Raw genomic sequence first — 13,716 nt, 5'->3', positions numbered from 1 at the left:
TTGCAATGCTGCAACAGCACACAGTCTTCACACATCCTCACAGAGCTTCACATACAATACAGCAGCCAATCAAAATCAATCTAATGATGGATCTGATCTTCAGATCTAAATAAGATAGATAGAGAAGAGAGAAGATTTTTTTAAATTTATTCTTTAACAATTTAAATATTTTATCCTTTTCTGTTTTCTGTATAAAATTATCAAAGGTATTCCTAAATGTGAAAACTGAAAAAATGTGAAGAGTGAATGAAGATGACAAGTGCTGCTGTGTGCTTATGTGTGCATGCAAAATGATAAATATATGTAATAAAAATAAAATAAAATTAAAATTAAAAAAAAATTTTTTATTTTTTTTTTATTTTTTTTTTTAAATTATTTTTTTTTTTTTTTTTTTTTTTTTTTTTTTATTATTTTTTTTTTTTATTATTTTATTTTTTTTGTTTTTTTTGTATTTAAAAATTTTGTTTTTTGAAAAATTTTCTTTTTCTTTTCATTTTCTTTTTTTCTCCTTCAATTCATTGCAGAAATCTCGACTCCATGGACGTAGACACAGATTAAAATCTCTTTTATCTTGATTTTCTCTCTTTTTTGGGGTTTTAATGTTATCCATCAGAGTATTTTGCATGAGTTATTACTAATTAACAATGTGTTCCATGTGTTAATTTCAATATATATATATATATATATATATATATATAGATATGTTCCAAGTGTTTTTGTTATTTTTTTGAACTTCCAGCCTCTTACAGTAGTAGGCAGGTACTCGACCTCAATTGATTTTGTATCATGCATGTTTTAATCACTTATAAAGAATAACATGCACCATTTTTTTTTTTATGGGTTCTGCCTTACATGCTTAAATGGTGATCATGCAGGCACTGACACGAGATACAGCAATGGGTTCTGCAACAACTCAAATAATAGTTGCTCCACATTCTAATGGCTCAGACTGGATTCGTTTGGAAGGAAAATGGATGTCCAAAGAAAAGGCTGAAGAGAGAAGAAGAACTTGAAAGAAGGAAAGTAGTTCATAACTCTTTGCCTCTATTGATTAAAGGAATCATTGTCACATAAGCAATAAATATTACTTTTTTCAGTACTTATATTGTGTAGTACTCTCGGCAGTTAGGAGTTTTGACCGAGTTCCTTCTTCAACTCTATTAGTTACCTTCAAAAACCAAGCTCCCATGTTTAAAAAGGTGCGGTAATTATGAATTTCAGAACTTTTGGCTGTGGTGTAGTTTGTGCCCGTCCTACTTGGACTTTGTAATCTTCGTCATTTTCCATTGTGCCTTTCATAGGTTCGTATTTGATCTTTGAGAGTTGAGTATGTCACAGCTCGTCGGAGGAGAGCTTCTTCATCATTGAGAAGGAATTACCTGCAACTATGAGATCTGTTCTCTTGACTATGATAAGCTTTGTAAGGATTTGAGTTTGCAGAAGCTGTATGGACCGCCACCAAAAAATGGCGATAAACACCTTCTATCCCTTAAGAGAGTGCAAGTTTTTGGGCTAAGATACAAGCTTTTTTTTATAGGAAGTCTTTCCTGTAAACTGTCGAGAGGTTCCTAAAATTGAAAACTCAGCTATTTCCTTTTAGTTTATATGCATTATTATAAAGTAATTATAGATATAAATTTCAATTTAATGCCAAGATTTATAAATTCACAGGTATTGACAAGTTAAATATTTTTTTTAAAATGGATGAAATTGCCAATTCCAAATAAACACATGGCGCTAAGACCCAACAGAGCTAATCCAACCGTTTCAGTAACGCTTGAGGCCCATAACAAAACCCACATTACGCGATACCCTCTCAAGCCCAGCCCAATCCTCCGAATCCACGTCTTTATCGCAATAGAAATCCATCCTTACCCAAGCGCCTCTCCGTTGCCCTTTCATTTGTCAGGGGTTAGGAATTGTACTTCAATCCCTTCATCTCTGGTTTCCGATTTTCCCAGATCCAGCCCTCCTTATCTTCCCTTTTGAGAACGCTATTATCAATATGATGCAACAGTCAGGATCCGGAGTTGTCCCTCAGCAGATCCCCATGGATCAGCAGTATCAACAACAGCCACCGCTGCAGCAGTGGATGATGATGCAGCAGCAGCAGCAGCAGCCTGTCCCACCGCCCTCTGGTTGGACACCGCCGCCTGTCCCTCCCCCGTCTCAGCATGGTGTTCCTCAGCCGGTTGCGCAGGGTGGTGCTGGTGCAGAGTCTAGCGAGATCCGATCGTTGTGGATCGGAGACTTGCAGCAGTGGATGGACGAAAATTATCTCTTCGGCATCTTCGCCAACACCGGGGAGGTAACTTGTATATATCTTACATGCTATATTTTTGTTTCAACTCAATATTTTTTTGTATCTACAAAGGCATGTTTGCCTTCGTTCTTCATATCAAGGTTTGATGTGTTTGGATACAAAATGTTTTGAATTTAGTTTTCCTTGTATATAATGTTTGTGCCGACTTCCTTTGCAAGACATTTTGAGGAAATTATTTTGAAAGAAAAAGGGAGGTGTTACATGAAAATGTGCTGTGTTGCTGTGGGCTGATTAACTCGGAGCTATCCTATGCTAATTAAATTTTTTGGGTGTGATTTTGTTTGTAATTGCATGTGAGGTTCCATTGATGCAGAACTTTTTCCCCCATTGTCCAGATGTCGATAAAATACTTACTTTGTGCATGATAAACAAGAGAAATTTACTAATGATATGCCTTAGTATATATAATTTCAATGCAATATATATAATTTCAATGCAATTGGGTTTTTATATTTCTTCTAAACTTTATTCTTGGTTAATGCAGGTTGCTTCTGCTAAAGTTATTAGGAATAGGCAGACAGGCCTCCCAGAGGGTTATGGTTTCATTGAGTTTGTTTCTCGTGCAGCAGCAGAGAGGATCTTGCAGACATATAATGGTGCACCAATGCCAAATAGTGAGCAGAGTTTCAGGCTGAATTGGGCTACTTTTGCTGCTGGTGAGAGGCGACAAGATGATGGCCCTGATTATACCATTTTTGTTGGAGATTTGGCTGCTGATGTCAATGATTATCTATTGCAAGAAACATTTAGAACTGTTTACCCATCTGTGAAAGGTGCAAAAGTTGTCACTGATAGGATCACTGGACGCTCCAAGGGCTATGGGTTTGTGAGGTTTGGTGATGAAAATGAGCAAAGACGTGCAATGGTTGAAATGAATGGACAGTTCTGTTCTACTAGGCCCATGCGGATTGGGCCAGCTGCTACAAAAAAACCTGTAGTACAGCAATTTCAGAAAGGTATGTGTTATAGTTGTTTTTGCATTTATTGGACATTGTCGAATGGAATATTCGTGTTTGATTTTGCTGTTGTCCAATCTACATACGCACTTTATTGTTGAATGAAGCATTGAGTTGAATGAGTTGATTGTTTATATATTCCTTGGTTCATTTTTTTCTTTTTCTTTTTCTTTTTCTTTTTCCTGAGTTGAATTCATCCAAACAGTGTTCTTGATATGTTTTGCTTTCAGTTTTTCTCTTGAAGATAGATGGAATTTGGAAAGTCATTTCCTTCCGATACTTACCTTTGTAAACTTGGGCACATTTAATTCAGTTAAAACATGCATAATCTTATGTAAAACTCATATTGTCTTAAAACAGGACACCAAGAGGCTCTCATTTTGGGGGGCCTGGAACTGATTTCAGCTGAAATGATTCCACTTAAATGCGTGGCCTCATTTTAGGTCAGTTATTTTGTTTACGTCATAAGTTTACTTAATTTTCTTGTGGCGTTTGCTACATTCACAGAATTACTTTTCCAGTTCCTTACATTTGAAAATTTACCGTTCAAGTTAAGTTTATTCCTTTTTATCTTTCCCTTCTCCCAAACAATAGTTTAATTCCTTTCGAGAATTCCTTAATTTATGTTTATCAATAAGAACCGCGGTTTCATTTCTTCATAGTTCAGTTATTTTGCACTATTTACTTGCTGTCTACACCTTTTCTATTTCGTTGTATTTAGTATTCTAGTTCTACTTCATGAGAAGATATGAGCTTTGGATGTTCATTCCAAATGCTAGAGATCGCATGAAGTAACTGTAAACATAGGTCTGTTCTGTGTCCATGCAACTGGGCATTTGGTGTCATGCTACAGCAATTGTCTTCTGCTGTCTCCTTATTTACAATGTACTTGATTTCCTGTAACCTTTTGTTGCTCATGAGTGCATTTTTTATCAAGACTTCAATCTTGTGGTTATAACATTGTAACGTCTATATGCTTGTGTGAGGGTCATTTTCGCTAGAACATGTTTAGTAGGGCTATGGGGTGTTACAAAATGCAATGTAATCAACAATATATAAAGGAATACGGAATGGGATGATCATCTATTTATATTGATTGGATGCAAAATTAAAGATTAATGTAATGTAGCAATGCTATTTCATCCAGTAGCTAGTTTTTTTGGTGGAAGTGTAGCAGTGTTTAGGATAAATGTAATGGAGGTGGCAGTCACTGTCCGATGGTACTAGTAGTAGCGATACTATAGTGGTGGTGGTTTTGGCTGTGCTGGTGAAAGCATGGCAGTAGTATGAGCAGCAGTGATAGTGTAAGGAAGCAACTTAATGCAAAATGCAGTTGATGGTGAGAGGCAACTTCATTTGCCGGTGAGGTGTGGATGTTGGCTGTTGGCTGTAAAGGCAGAGGTTGCAGTGATTGTGATAGTACTGATAGAAGAGACAATGGGTAATAAATATATCAATGTGATCAAAATAACATGTCTACATGAATTTCATGTCCCATAAACATTACATTGCGAAAATTATGTTGATGGAAAAAATGTAATGTGGATTACCAGGTTAGCTATTTTTGTGTAACCAATTAAAGTAATGGGAATTGCAATGTGATTGGGATTATATTAGTTTTTCAACAAATTTGATGTTGGGCTAGAGTGCTAGAGCATGGAACATCTGTAAGGTTTTTGTAAAAAATAAAGTAATTTTATGCACCTAGGAATGATTGATATGGGTACCTTCTCCCCCTTGCAAACATAGATCTAGTTGATTCCTTTCACTTGGTTTATATTAGTCTGTTAATTGTTATTATGATTTTGAAATGCCTTTTGCTATTGTTGAATGGTACTCTCTCAATCACCTACTTTTTGCAATATATATTGCTTTATTTTTTTTTTTAAAAAGTATATTGCTTTCCTTTTTTGGGTCATTGGGTATTTTCTATGCTGATCCTCTCTAGATCCCATAATGCATAAAAGATGTCTACAATGATCTACACCAACTTTTATGGAGATTTGGTTGTTAGTGATAATATTGAACTTGTGTGCTTATAAGAATAGGTGTATTTTATGTTGATTGATCCCTTCACCACTGAGGATGTTTCACAACACTTGGTTTTCTCTTGTTTCCTCCATGCTAAGGACTCTGATTGCTTTCTAGCGTACTGTTTTGAAAGGCTACTCTCCATGTATGCTCGACTTTTTTTTTATATGTTTTATTTTTTCATATTTTCGTTCACATGTATTCCTGGTTTGCAGCTCCCTTCCAGAATACTCAAGGAAACCAGGGCGAGAATGATCCAAATAATACAACTGTGGGTAGTTTGTTTTACTGATAGTTGGCATGGTTATGTCTTGCTCTAAACTATTAACTTTTGAATGCAGATATTTGTTGGAGCCTTAGATCCAAGTGTTTCAGATGACCATTTGAGACAAGTGTTCAGTAAATATGGTGAGCTAGTACATGTGAAAATACCTGCTGGCAAGCGATGTGGATTTGTTCAGTTCGCCAACCGGTATTTGAGAACTAGTCTACCTGAAATTATTTGTTATGTATTTTCATTTTTGCCATCCTATATTGATTTGGTTATCTGCATATGATCGTATTCAGCGCTTGTGCCGAACAAGCCCTATTGATGTTGAATGGAACCCAGTTAGCAGGACAAAATATTCGGCTTTCATGGGGGCGAAGTCCTTCAAACAAACAGGTTTTATGTTTTCCCCTGTTAAATTGGCTCAGTTTTATGATAATGTATATCCCCGTGTTTAAAAATTTAAAAGGCATCCATTGGTTATGTCCAGGCACAGCCAGATCAAAGCCAGTGGAATGGAGGATATTATGGATATGCGCAAGGATATGATGCATATGGATATGCTCCTTCTCAAGATCCTAACATGTATTATGGTGGCTATCCTGGATATGGAAATTACCAGCAACCAGGAACTTACCAACAGCCGCAGCAGGTTTACCAACAGCCGCAGCAGGTTAGTTAAAAATAACAAGTTTAGAACTTTCAGTTTGTTGTTCAATTAGTTAAATAGGATTACCAATCTACCATAGCACTTCTGGCGGAAAAGGCAAGTTAGTATTTAGAAAGGCACTTCATGTTTATTTTCCTGATAGATGGGTACTGATCGCTGTTTTCTCATTTATTCTATATTCGAACATGATCTAAATCATATCCTTGTAGGTTGTTTGTTTATTATTTATGTATGCATTGATATATTCTTATATTTCTTCTATACACACAGTGATCTGTTCTGTTCTGTTCTGTTGCTGGATGAAGTGCAAAGTTGGCCCTAATCCTCCGCAGTTGTTTGCGTCCGCAGACTGTTGTACATTGCTTGGTGTTTGGAACTAGGCTTTATACTATTATGCTTTAGCGTTAGTTTATTGATGAGTGATGATTTAGTGTGTTTGAGGCATCATCTGTGGGCGTTACTACTTCCGATACTATGAAACATCCTTAATCTGTCAGATATTGCTCTTGTGCTGTGTCCAATGCAATTCCATACTTTATTTTTAATTTATTATATATTGTTTGTGCGCTAGTTTGTCTACGAATTCATGTTTTTTTATTTCTTTTCTCTAGTCTGTTTGGTTGCCTTTTTAACTATTAAAACAATATATTTTGCATAATTTTTTATTATTTTCTTGAAACTGCTAAAGTTTCATTACTGTGAGGAAGAAAGAAATATGTAAAGACATTCAACTCTCGACAACCATTAAAAATTTACAATTTTTTTTAATCATTGGTATCTTCTTCTACGGTTAAGACAATAATGAGTATGATAGAAGGGCATGCATTAGCAGAAGGGAACAGCTTAAAGCAAATCAAGGGGAAAGCTAAAGCTTGTTTCCAATAAAAGAACAAGGTTTGTTCAAAATAACTTCTAGAGAAGTTTGTGAAAACACTAACCCTATCAGAAAATCCCTATTGTACTTGATGGGTAAGTCGACAAGAATTTTAATTCACACATTTCTCCCATGAGTTATTGGCGCAATGAGGCGTAAGATAAGCTTAGATTGAGTATTATTATTATTATTTTTAAAGCATCTTTTTACATGATGTTAAAAGAATAATTTGAAAATTTTGAGTTATTTTAAAATTTATATAATTAAAATATATTGAATTTAATTTATAATATTTTTAATTAATATATTGAACGCTGTATTTCTATCACAGTAGCTTAAATAGCAATATTAGGATAATTTATAATTTAGTTTTTAAAATATGATAAAAATCAAGTTTTAATCCTCTATATTTGATGATAAATAAATAAATTTTTAAAATATGTTCTTATTAACAAAATAACTTTTTATTAAAATTAACTATTAATAAGTTGAAAACCGTAAACATTGTAGTTCATCACATTTACTTTATAAAATAATCTAGTGTATATTTTAATATATGTAACAATTTAATTTTTTAAATTTGAGTTAACCGTTTCAATTTATAATTTATTAACGATAAATTTTAAAAGAATGACTATTTTCTTAATAAAAATATATTTCAAAGATCAATTTATTTCTCTTAAAAAAAATAAAAAGATTAAACTATGATTTTTTACTGAATTATAAATAAAATACCCCAACATCAAAATAATCTGAAGATGTTTCAAAGAATAATATCAAACCAAACCTTCCCTAAGATGTTAGCAGCTAATGAAGCCTTAATCTAGTGTTAAATGCTAAGGTTAAGGCCCTAAAACCAAAAAATTTAAGGTTTAAATTTCACTGTTGTTGAATTGTTTACATTTTCATATTATTTAGTTGTTTATTTGCGTCCGTTTACTTTATAAAGACTTGGACCAATTTTCGTTGTACGTCCCTTTGTGAGAGAGAGAGAAAGAGAGAGAGAGAGCTGTTAGCCACCTTGCAGCCTCTAATGATCAGTATCCGATTGACTCACTCCCATGGAACAATGTAGACACTACAATTTTATTGTTTATCGAACATGTTGTTTCTCATTAATAATAATTAATCACAATCAATGTAAACCAATATACGCTGTAACTTCAGCATTGATGCTGAGCCAAAAACTACTGCAAAATGGTGCAGCTGCAGCGTGATATGGAATGGAGAGAAGAAAATCATTTGCTTCTCCTGGAGAAAATGCCAGCCAGCAAAAAATGCCGAGTGCAACATGAAAGAACTGAAACTATTTGAATCTCTAGTGCATTGAACTTAACAACTTGAGAGCCAGAGCTTCTTGCTCTGATAGAGAAATGGAATCGGTTTTCACTAGTTTATCTCTGTCCTCTATCGTCTTGCCATCATCACTGTCACTATCAAAATATATCTTTGACCTCTTCCGTTTCCTGTCACCCATTCTCTCTCCTTCTGACCCAGAATCATCCTCATCGTCTCCATCTTCTTCTTTGTCCATGGTTTGTTTCTTCCACTTCATCTTCCCCTTAATTCGTTTCTCTCGGCGACGCTGTCGGTCCTGCGCCTTATCTTCCTTGTCTGCTTGCTTCAACTCCTCTCTCATCTTCACATAATATTCTTCTCTTTTGCCTACAAAATAAGCAAGAATCAGGAGATGACTAAGATATCTAACGTGGGATAGTGAGTTGTCAACCTGTTCGACTCCAACTGACTCGGTCAGTCATGAAAGACTTGGCCAAAGGAATTGAGGAATTAGGGTTTATCAGACTCTCAATATTTATATATAAGCAAATAATGTCAAAAATGATAAATGATATTGTACCACAGAAATTTATAGATTAGGATTTCTTAAGAACTGTCAGAATATCGATACATGCAAACTAGTAATGCCAAAACAAGAAGCAGTATTCTTCTTCAATATTACAATGAACTATTTTGCCTCAGCAACGTAAACAGTATCATTCGTGCCCATTCATACTTCATAGTTCACAATTCAGGAGTCAAAGGATTTACCTTGATCAAGTAAAGATGAATTATCAACATTCTTTGCATCAGCCACCCTTGCAAGTGGAGGAAGTGTATTGCCCTCCTCATCAAAGACAACCCTTGTTCCCACTGGTCTATGGATATTGATCTTCAACTTCTTTTTCTTTAGAACCCGTGTTGCAGGCCTGTGAAGCAATTTAAATTAAAAAAGATAGTAAAGGAAATAGAAAAGAATTGTATCAAACACTATTCCTATAGGATACCACACAACTGCATCAAACATTAATGGGGAGAATCATCAGAACGTAAAAAAACTTGGCAGTTCAACCCATTTCTATGAATTCATTTAAGCATGTCTGAGGCTCATATCTCAAAAATATTCTGTAAAAGTTTCATACAAGATTGGCCCCAGTTCGCTTGCTTTGGCTTCACCCTCGTGTTCAGCATCCTTCGACAGTAAAAAACCTTTCTCCACATCTGCTTCCTCATGGTCACCAATATCTAGCTTTCCTCTTGGTCCTCCCAGATCTTCCCTGAAAGCGCCAGTTGCTAGGTTGGCAATGTCCTTGTCAGCATTATCCAATTGCATTCCTGACATCTTCTTTCCCTTAATTTTCTGATTCAGAAATCGGAGTTTTGGTGTCATTGGTAGACCCATCGAAGCAGAAAATTCATCGATAGGCAGCTTCATTACATCAAACACCTCTTTATCCTTTTGAATATGGATAGATCGCAAATATGTTACAAAGGCCTTTTTAGCCAAGTCCTGCAAATCTGAATCTTTAACCAGTAAAGCTGACAACAACCCAGAAACTGGTTGCAGTCTTTTATTGTTTGCCTGAAAATCAGTGACCAGAAAGCATGGTTAGTAAGACATGGACTTGAAAACAGTAAACATGAGGTCAGGCCATTTTTCTATCAAAGAACATTTTATCATTTAACTGATCAGCTACTATCAATAATCATCCAAATAAAAAGAGAAAGATATGCTTAAGATTTTTTTTCCTTTTAATGTAGTAGCTCACCTTAATAAACTGTACAGGTACTTTTGCTTCTTGTAATTTTTCAAGCATTTTCATTTCTGAAGGCGTCAGAAACAAAACTGACCTCCCTACAGACGCATAGCGAGCAGTGCGACCAACTCTGTGAATGTAGGATGCAACATCTTCTGGACAATCCACCTATAAGAAGGAAACAGAATTTTAAGAACCAATCAATCAGTAAAGATGTGCCTCCACTTTTTGAATGACCAATATCTGACCTGGACAACCCAGTCAACTGCCTTATTAAAATCAAGACCCCTTGAGGCCACATCAGTTGAGAAGAGAACTGAACGCTTCTCACAGAACTGAGAATAGATTACCATCCTTTTTCCCTGTTTCATCTTTCCGTGAAGACACTTCAATGGAATTCCAGGCCGCAATTTCTTAAATGCTTCAAAGACAAATTTCACCTGTTATTTGTTCAGGGTTATAAACAACAGTAAGAACCAATGTAAAATTTAAAAATTAAAATATACACCAAAAACTGTGCAACAGATCAATTATAGACCTTTTTCTTCTGGTGGGGGGAGGGAAAGAGCAGCCACAAGAATGCCTTCCTTTGTATGGTAAACTAGTGCAACTTATTATAGATTGCCTCTTGATAGATCCCACAGAGCATGTCAATCAAGATTAATTAAATAACAGAATGCTTTATTAAGGGTTTGTTCTTTTGCTGAGGCGAAAGTAAAATGGATTCTCAAATCTCATGCCACATCTGCCAAATTATCTAATTCTAATTCCATGTCAACAAACCCAAATTCCGAAACAGCCCAATACAATAAGATATGAACATGGCAAACTCCAGTGCCCCATTCCATATCAATGTAATCATGAATGAATGATGTTCTACTTGTGCATACAACCAGTATAATAATTGAGCTAAGTTGATAGATGGAGCCAAACTAACTCCAAGCCTAATCATACACATCTGTTATGGCCAGCCACACTCAATCATGCGGTAACAACTGACAATATACAGGCATAAGTAATTACGCAATGGACTTGGGCTAGTTTAACAATCAGAAGCATGGTGGGATTTAAAAGCCTTTAACAACCTTTTCATCCAAAGATTACAAAATGATGCCAAATTACCTGTTTGCAGCTTGAAAGAAACACTAGAATCTTTGAATTAAGATGTGCCTTTATAAAACTCCATAACATGTCCAGCTTTTGCTCAAGAGGAACTATCATTGCAGTTTGCTGCAAACGATCAGGAGTTGATGTTGTGGACTTCTCATGCACACCGACATACTCTGGGTCCTTTAAACTGAGTCTTGCAAGATCCTGAACAGATTTTGTTTGAGTTGCAGAGAAAAGCAAGGTTTGTCTATGCTTAGGTAGCTGTGAAATAATTGCATTCAAAGTCTTCTTAAAGCCAACATCAAGAATACGATCTGCCTCATCAAGGACTAAAACCTGTTTCCTAGCAACAAAATTACAACCAAATCAGCTAGAAAGAACTGGATGAATAATGCAATTACCCAAGCAAACAATGCTCAGAGTCATACATTTGAACAGGGGAAAGACAGATAGAGGGAGAAGGCTATCATAGCAAGGTTGGGAGCAAGAATAAGTGACCCATAATGGTTCATAAAGCAGAGGAAAGAACAAGTACATAGCTTGAGGTAAAAGATAGAACCACACACTTGTACATTCAGGCGTTAGCACGTGTGTGAACATAAAAATCTTTACAACCAGAACACCCAAGTGAATGTGAAATGATAACAAATGAGATAAAATAAAAATGAATTTGATGCTTCAGATCCAAATAAAAACGAGGTTTCTGATGAGGCAGCACAGGGGGCATAGGTACCACAAACAGATATGACACAACAACTATTATTCTCACTTTTCTTTCCCGTATTATCCATTAAAAAAATAACAAAATAAAATAAAAAGATAAAAAAAATGTGAAGAAATGCAAATCTTGACCTGAAGTTGAGAACAATCAAAGCTTAGAGTCTCATCCATGTGCTGAAGAAGCCGTCCAGGGGTGCAAACCAAAATATTAAGCTCATTAACCCGCTCCTTTTCAGTGTCAACGTCCTTGCGCCCACCAATTAGGAGGCCAGCGCTTAAGTTATGATACCTCCCAACAGCTTTCAATACATCAAAAAGCTGACCTGCTAACTCCCTTGTGGGAGATATTATAACGCAGCCCACCCCATCTTCATGTCCCCATCTTTCTCTATGTAACTTCTCTAGAACCTGAAATATCAAGGAGTCATAAGAAATCCCTTCATGCAGATAATAAGAAATGCTTCTATTGAACTACAGAACAAGGTTAGAGCAACTTTTTATCTCAGGAACTTGGATCTTCTGATCGAAAACTTCACTTTAAATACTTCTGTCATTGAAAATTTTGTTACAATCCATTATCAAATTTAAGTTCCATTTACACAAGCCATTCAAAAAGTTAGTCTCATATAACACTTTTTTTCTACCTAGAAATCCATTTTTCTCTTGATGATTAATTTTTTATTTTCCCATACTTTGTCATCAACTACGCAGCTGATTAGTGAATACCATCACAAACACATAAGTATATGCATGATTGCATTGATTCTAATCTTAAGCAAATGCACTTTCTCTGCATCAAAACTTCCAAACACTCAGAAAAAGAATAACACAACCGCCAAACCCAGGAAAACACAAAGTTCCCAAATTTTAATAAACATAAGTAAATAACTCACAGGGATAACAAAAGCTAGGGTCTTCCCAGACCCAGTTTTGGCAGCACCCAGAATATCTCTCCCACAAAGAGCGTGCGGCAAAGACGCTCTCTGTATCTCAGTCATAGAAACGTAATCCGATTTCTTCAACCCATCCATCGTTTTCTTCGATATAGGCAATTCGCTGAACTTGGTGGACCCAGCATACCGCGAGAAGGTGCCGTCTGAGAGGCGGCCGACGGGTGCATTAGATGGCAGAGGTGGAAGAGACAAAGGATTGGAGCCAGAGTCGGGTTTTTGGAACTCAATCCATTCATTCAGTAACGAAATTTCTTCCTGTTCCGCAAATCTACGCTGCTTGCGCAGCTCTCTAGACTTGGACTTTGGCTTCCTCATTTCGTTGGTGGATAGAGAAAGAGACTGTGGGTTTTGGTTTTCAAAACAGAAGAAAGAGATTCTAGGTTTAGAATTGCGAAAAAGATTGATTTTGGGCACCACAAATGAAGATCAGGCGAGCTAGCCAACTGAGATACCAGCAGGGAGGGGAGGAGGTGGTTGGGGGGTTTAGGGTTTTGCGGAAGGTTTTTTTTTTTTTTTTTAATTATTATTATTTTTTTACATTAACCATTTAAAATTTATTACATCATTTTTTAAAAAAAAATTAAAAATTAGAAAAAAAAGGGACATGGGTGACAAAGTATATTATAGAAAATCATGTAAATAATTATTATATTAAAAAAAATAAAGATAAAATATAAAAATAATTAATGCATATTAATAATTTTAAATAAAATAATTTTTAAAAAGTAATAGATAATAGCGTATGAATGTATAATATTAGTTTGTGTTTGGATTCT

The 13,716-nt window shown here is 35.5% G+C and overlaps 2 protein-coding genes across 3 annotated transcripts; one reads left to right on the top strand and one right to left on the bottom strand.

The window, feature by feature from the left end:
* Window positions 1-1,034: 1,034 nt before the first annotated feature.
* LOC110658567 (polyadenylate-binding protein RBP45C) lies at window positions 1,035-6,818 on the top strand. Of its 2 annotated transcripts, none has more exons than XM_058145365.1 (8): window positions 1,035-1,199; window positions 1,302-2,308; window positions 2,808-3,279; window positions 5,526-5,581; window positions 5,652-5,782; window positions 5,878-5,974; window positions 6,069-6,230; window positions 6,519-6,818. In XM_058145365.1, the coding sequence occupies exons 2-8, from the start codon at window positions 2,006-2,008 to the stop codon at window positions 6,519-6,521; spliced, it is 1,224 nt and encodes a 407-aa protein (XP_058001348.1). In that variant the 5' UTR covers window positions 1,035-1,199; window positions 1,302-2,005; the 3' UTR covers window positions 6,522-6,818. The 2 variants fall into 2 exon arrangements, with proteins under 2 accessions (XP_058001348.1, XP_058001347.1); XM_058145364.1 differs by having other exon boundaries at window positions 6,069-6,251.
* A 1,366-nt stretch (window positions 6,819-8,184) lies between these two features.
* Window positions 8,185-13,453, bottom strand: LOC110658568 (DEAD-box ATP-dependent RNA helicase 32). Its single transcript, XM_021816231.2, has 8 exons — window positions 12,881-13,453; window positions 12,120-12,395; window positions 11,280-11,603; window positions 10,406-10,597; window positions 10,170-10,325; window positions 9,543-9,982; window positions 9,172-9,329; window positions 8,185-8,787 (listed from the first exon to the last, which is right to left on the bottom strand). The coding sequence occupies exons 1-8, from the start codon at window positions 13,253-13,255 to the stop codon at window positions 8,441-8,443; spliced, it is 2,268 nt and encodes a 755-aa protein (XP_021671923.2). The 5' UTR covers window positions 13,256-13,453; the 3' UTR covers window positions 8,185-8,440.
* Window positions 13,454-13,716: the final 263 nt, after the last annotated feature.

The sequence above is a fragment of the Hevea brasiliensis genome, chromosome 4 (genome assembly GCF_030052815.1).
Source record: "Hevea brasiliensis isolate MT/VB/25A 57/8 chromosome 4, ASM3005281v1, whole genome shotgun sequence".
In the NCBI taxonomy this organism is placed as follows: domain Eukaryota; kingdom Viridiplantae; phylum Streptophyta; class Magnoliopsida; order Malpighiales; family Euphorbiaceae; genus Hevea; species Hevea brasiliensis.
Note: the sequence above shows the minus strand (reverse complement) of the source record. Positions and strands in the feature narration are given on the sequence as shown.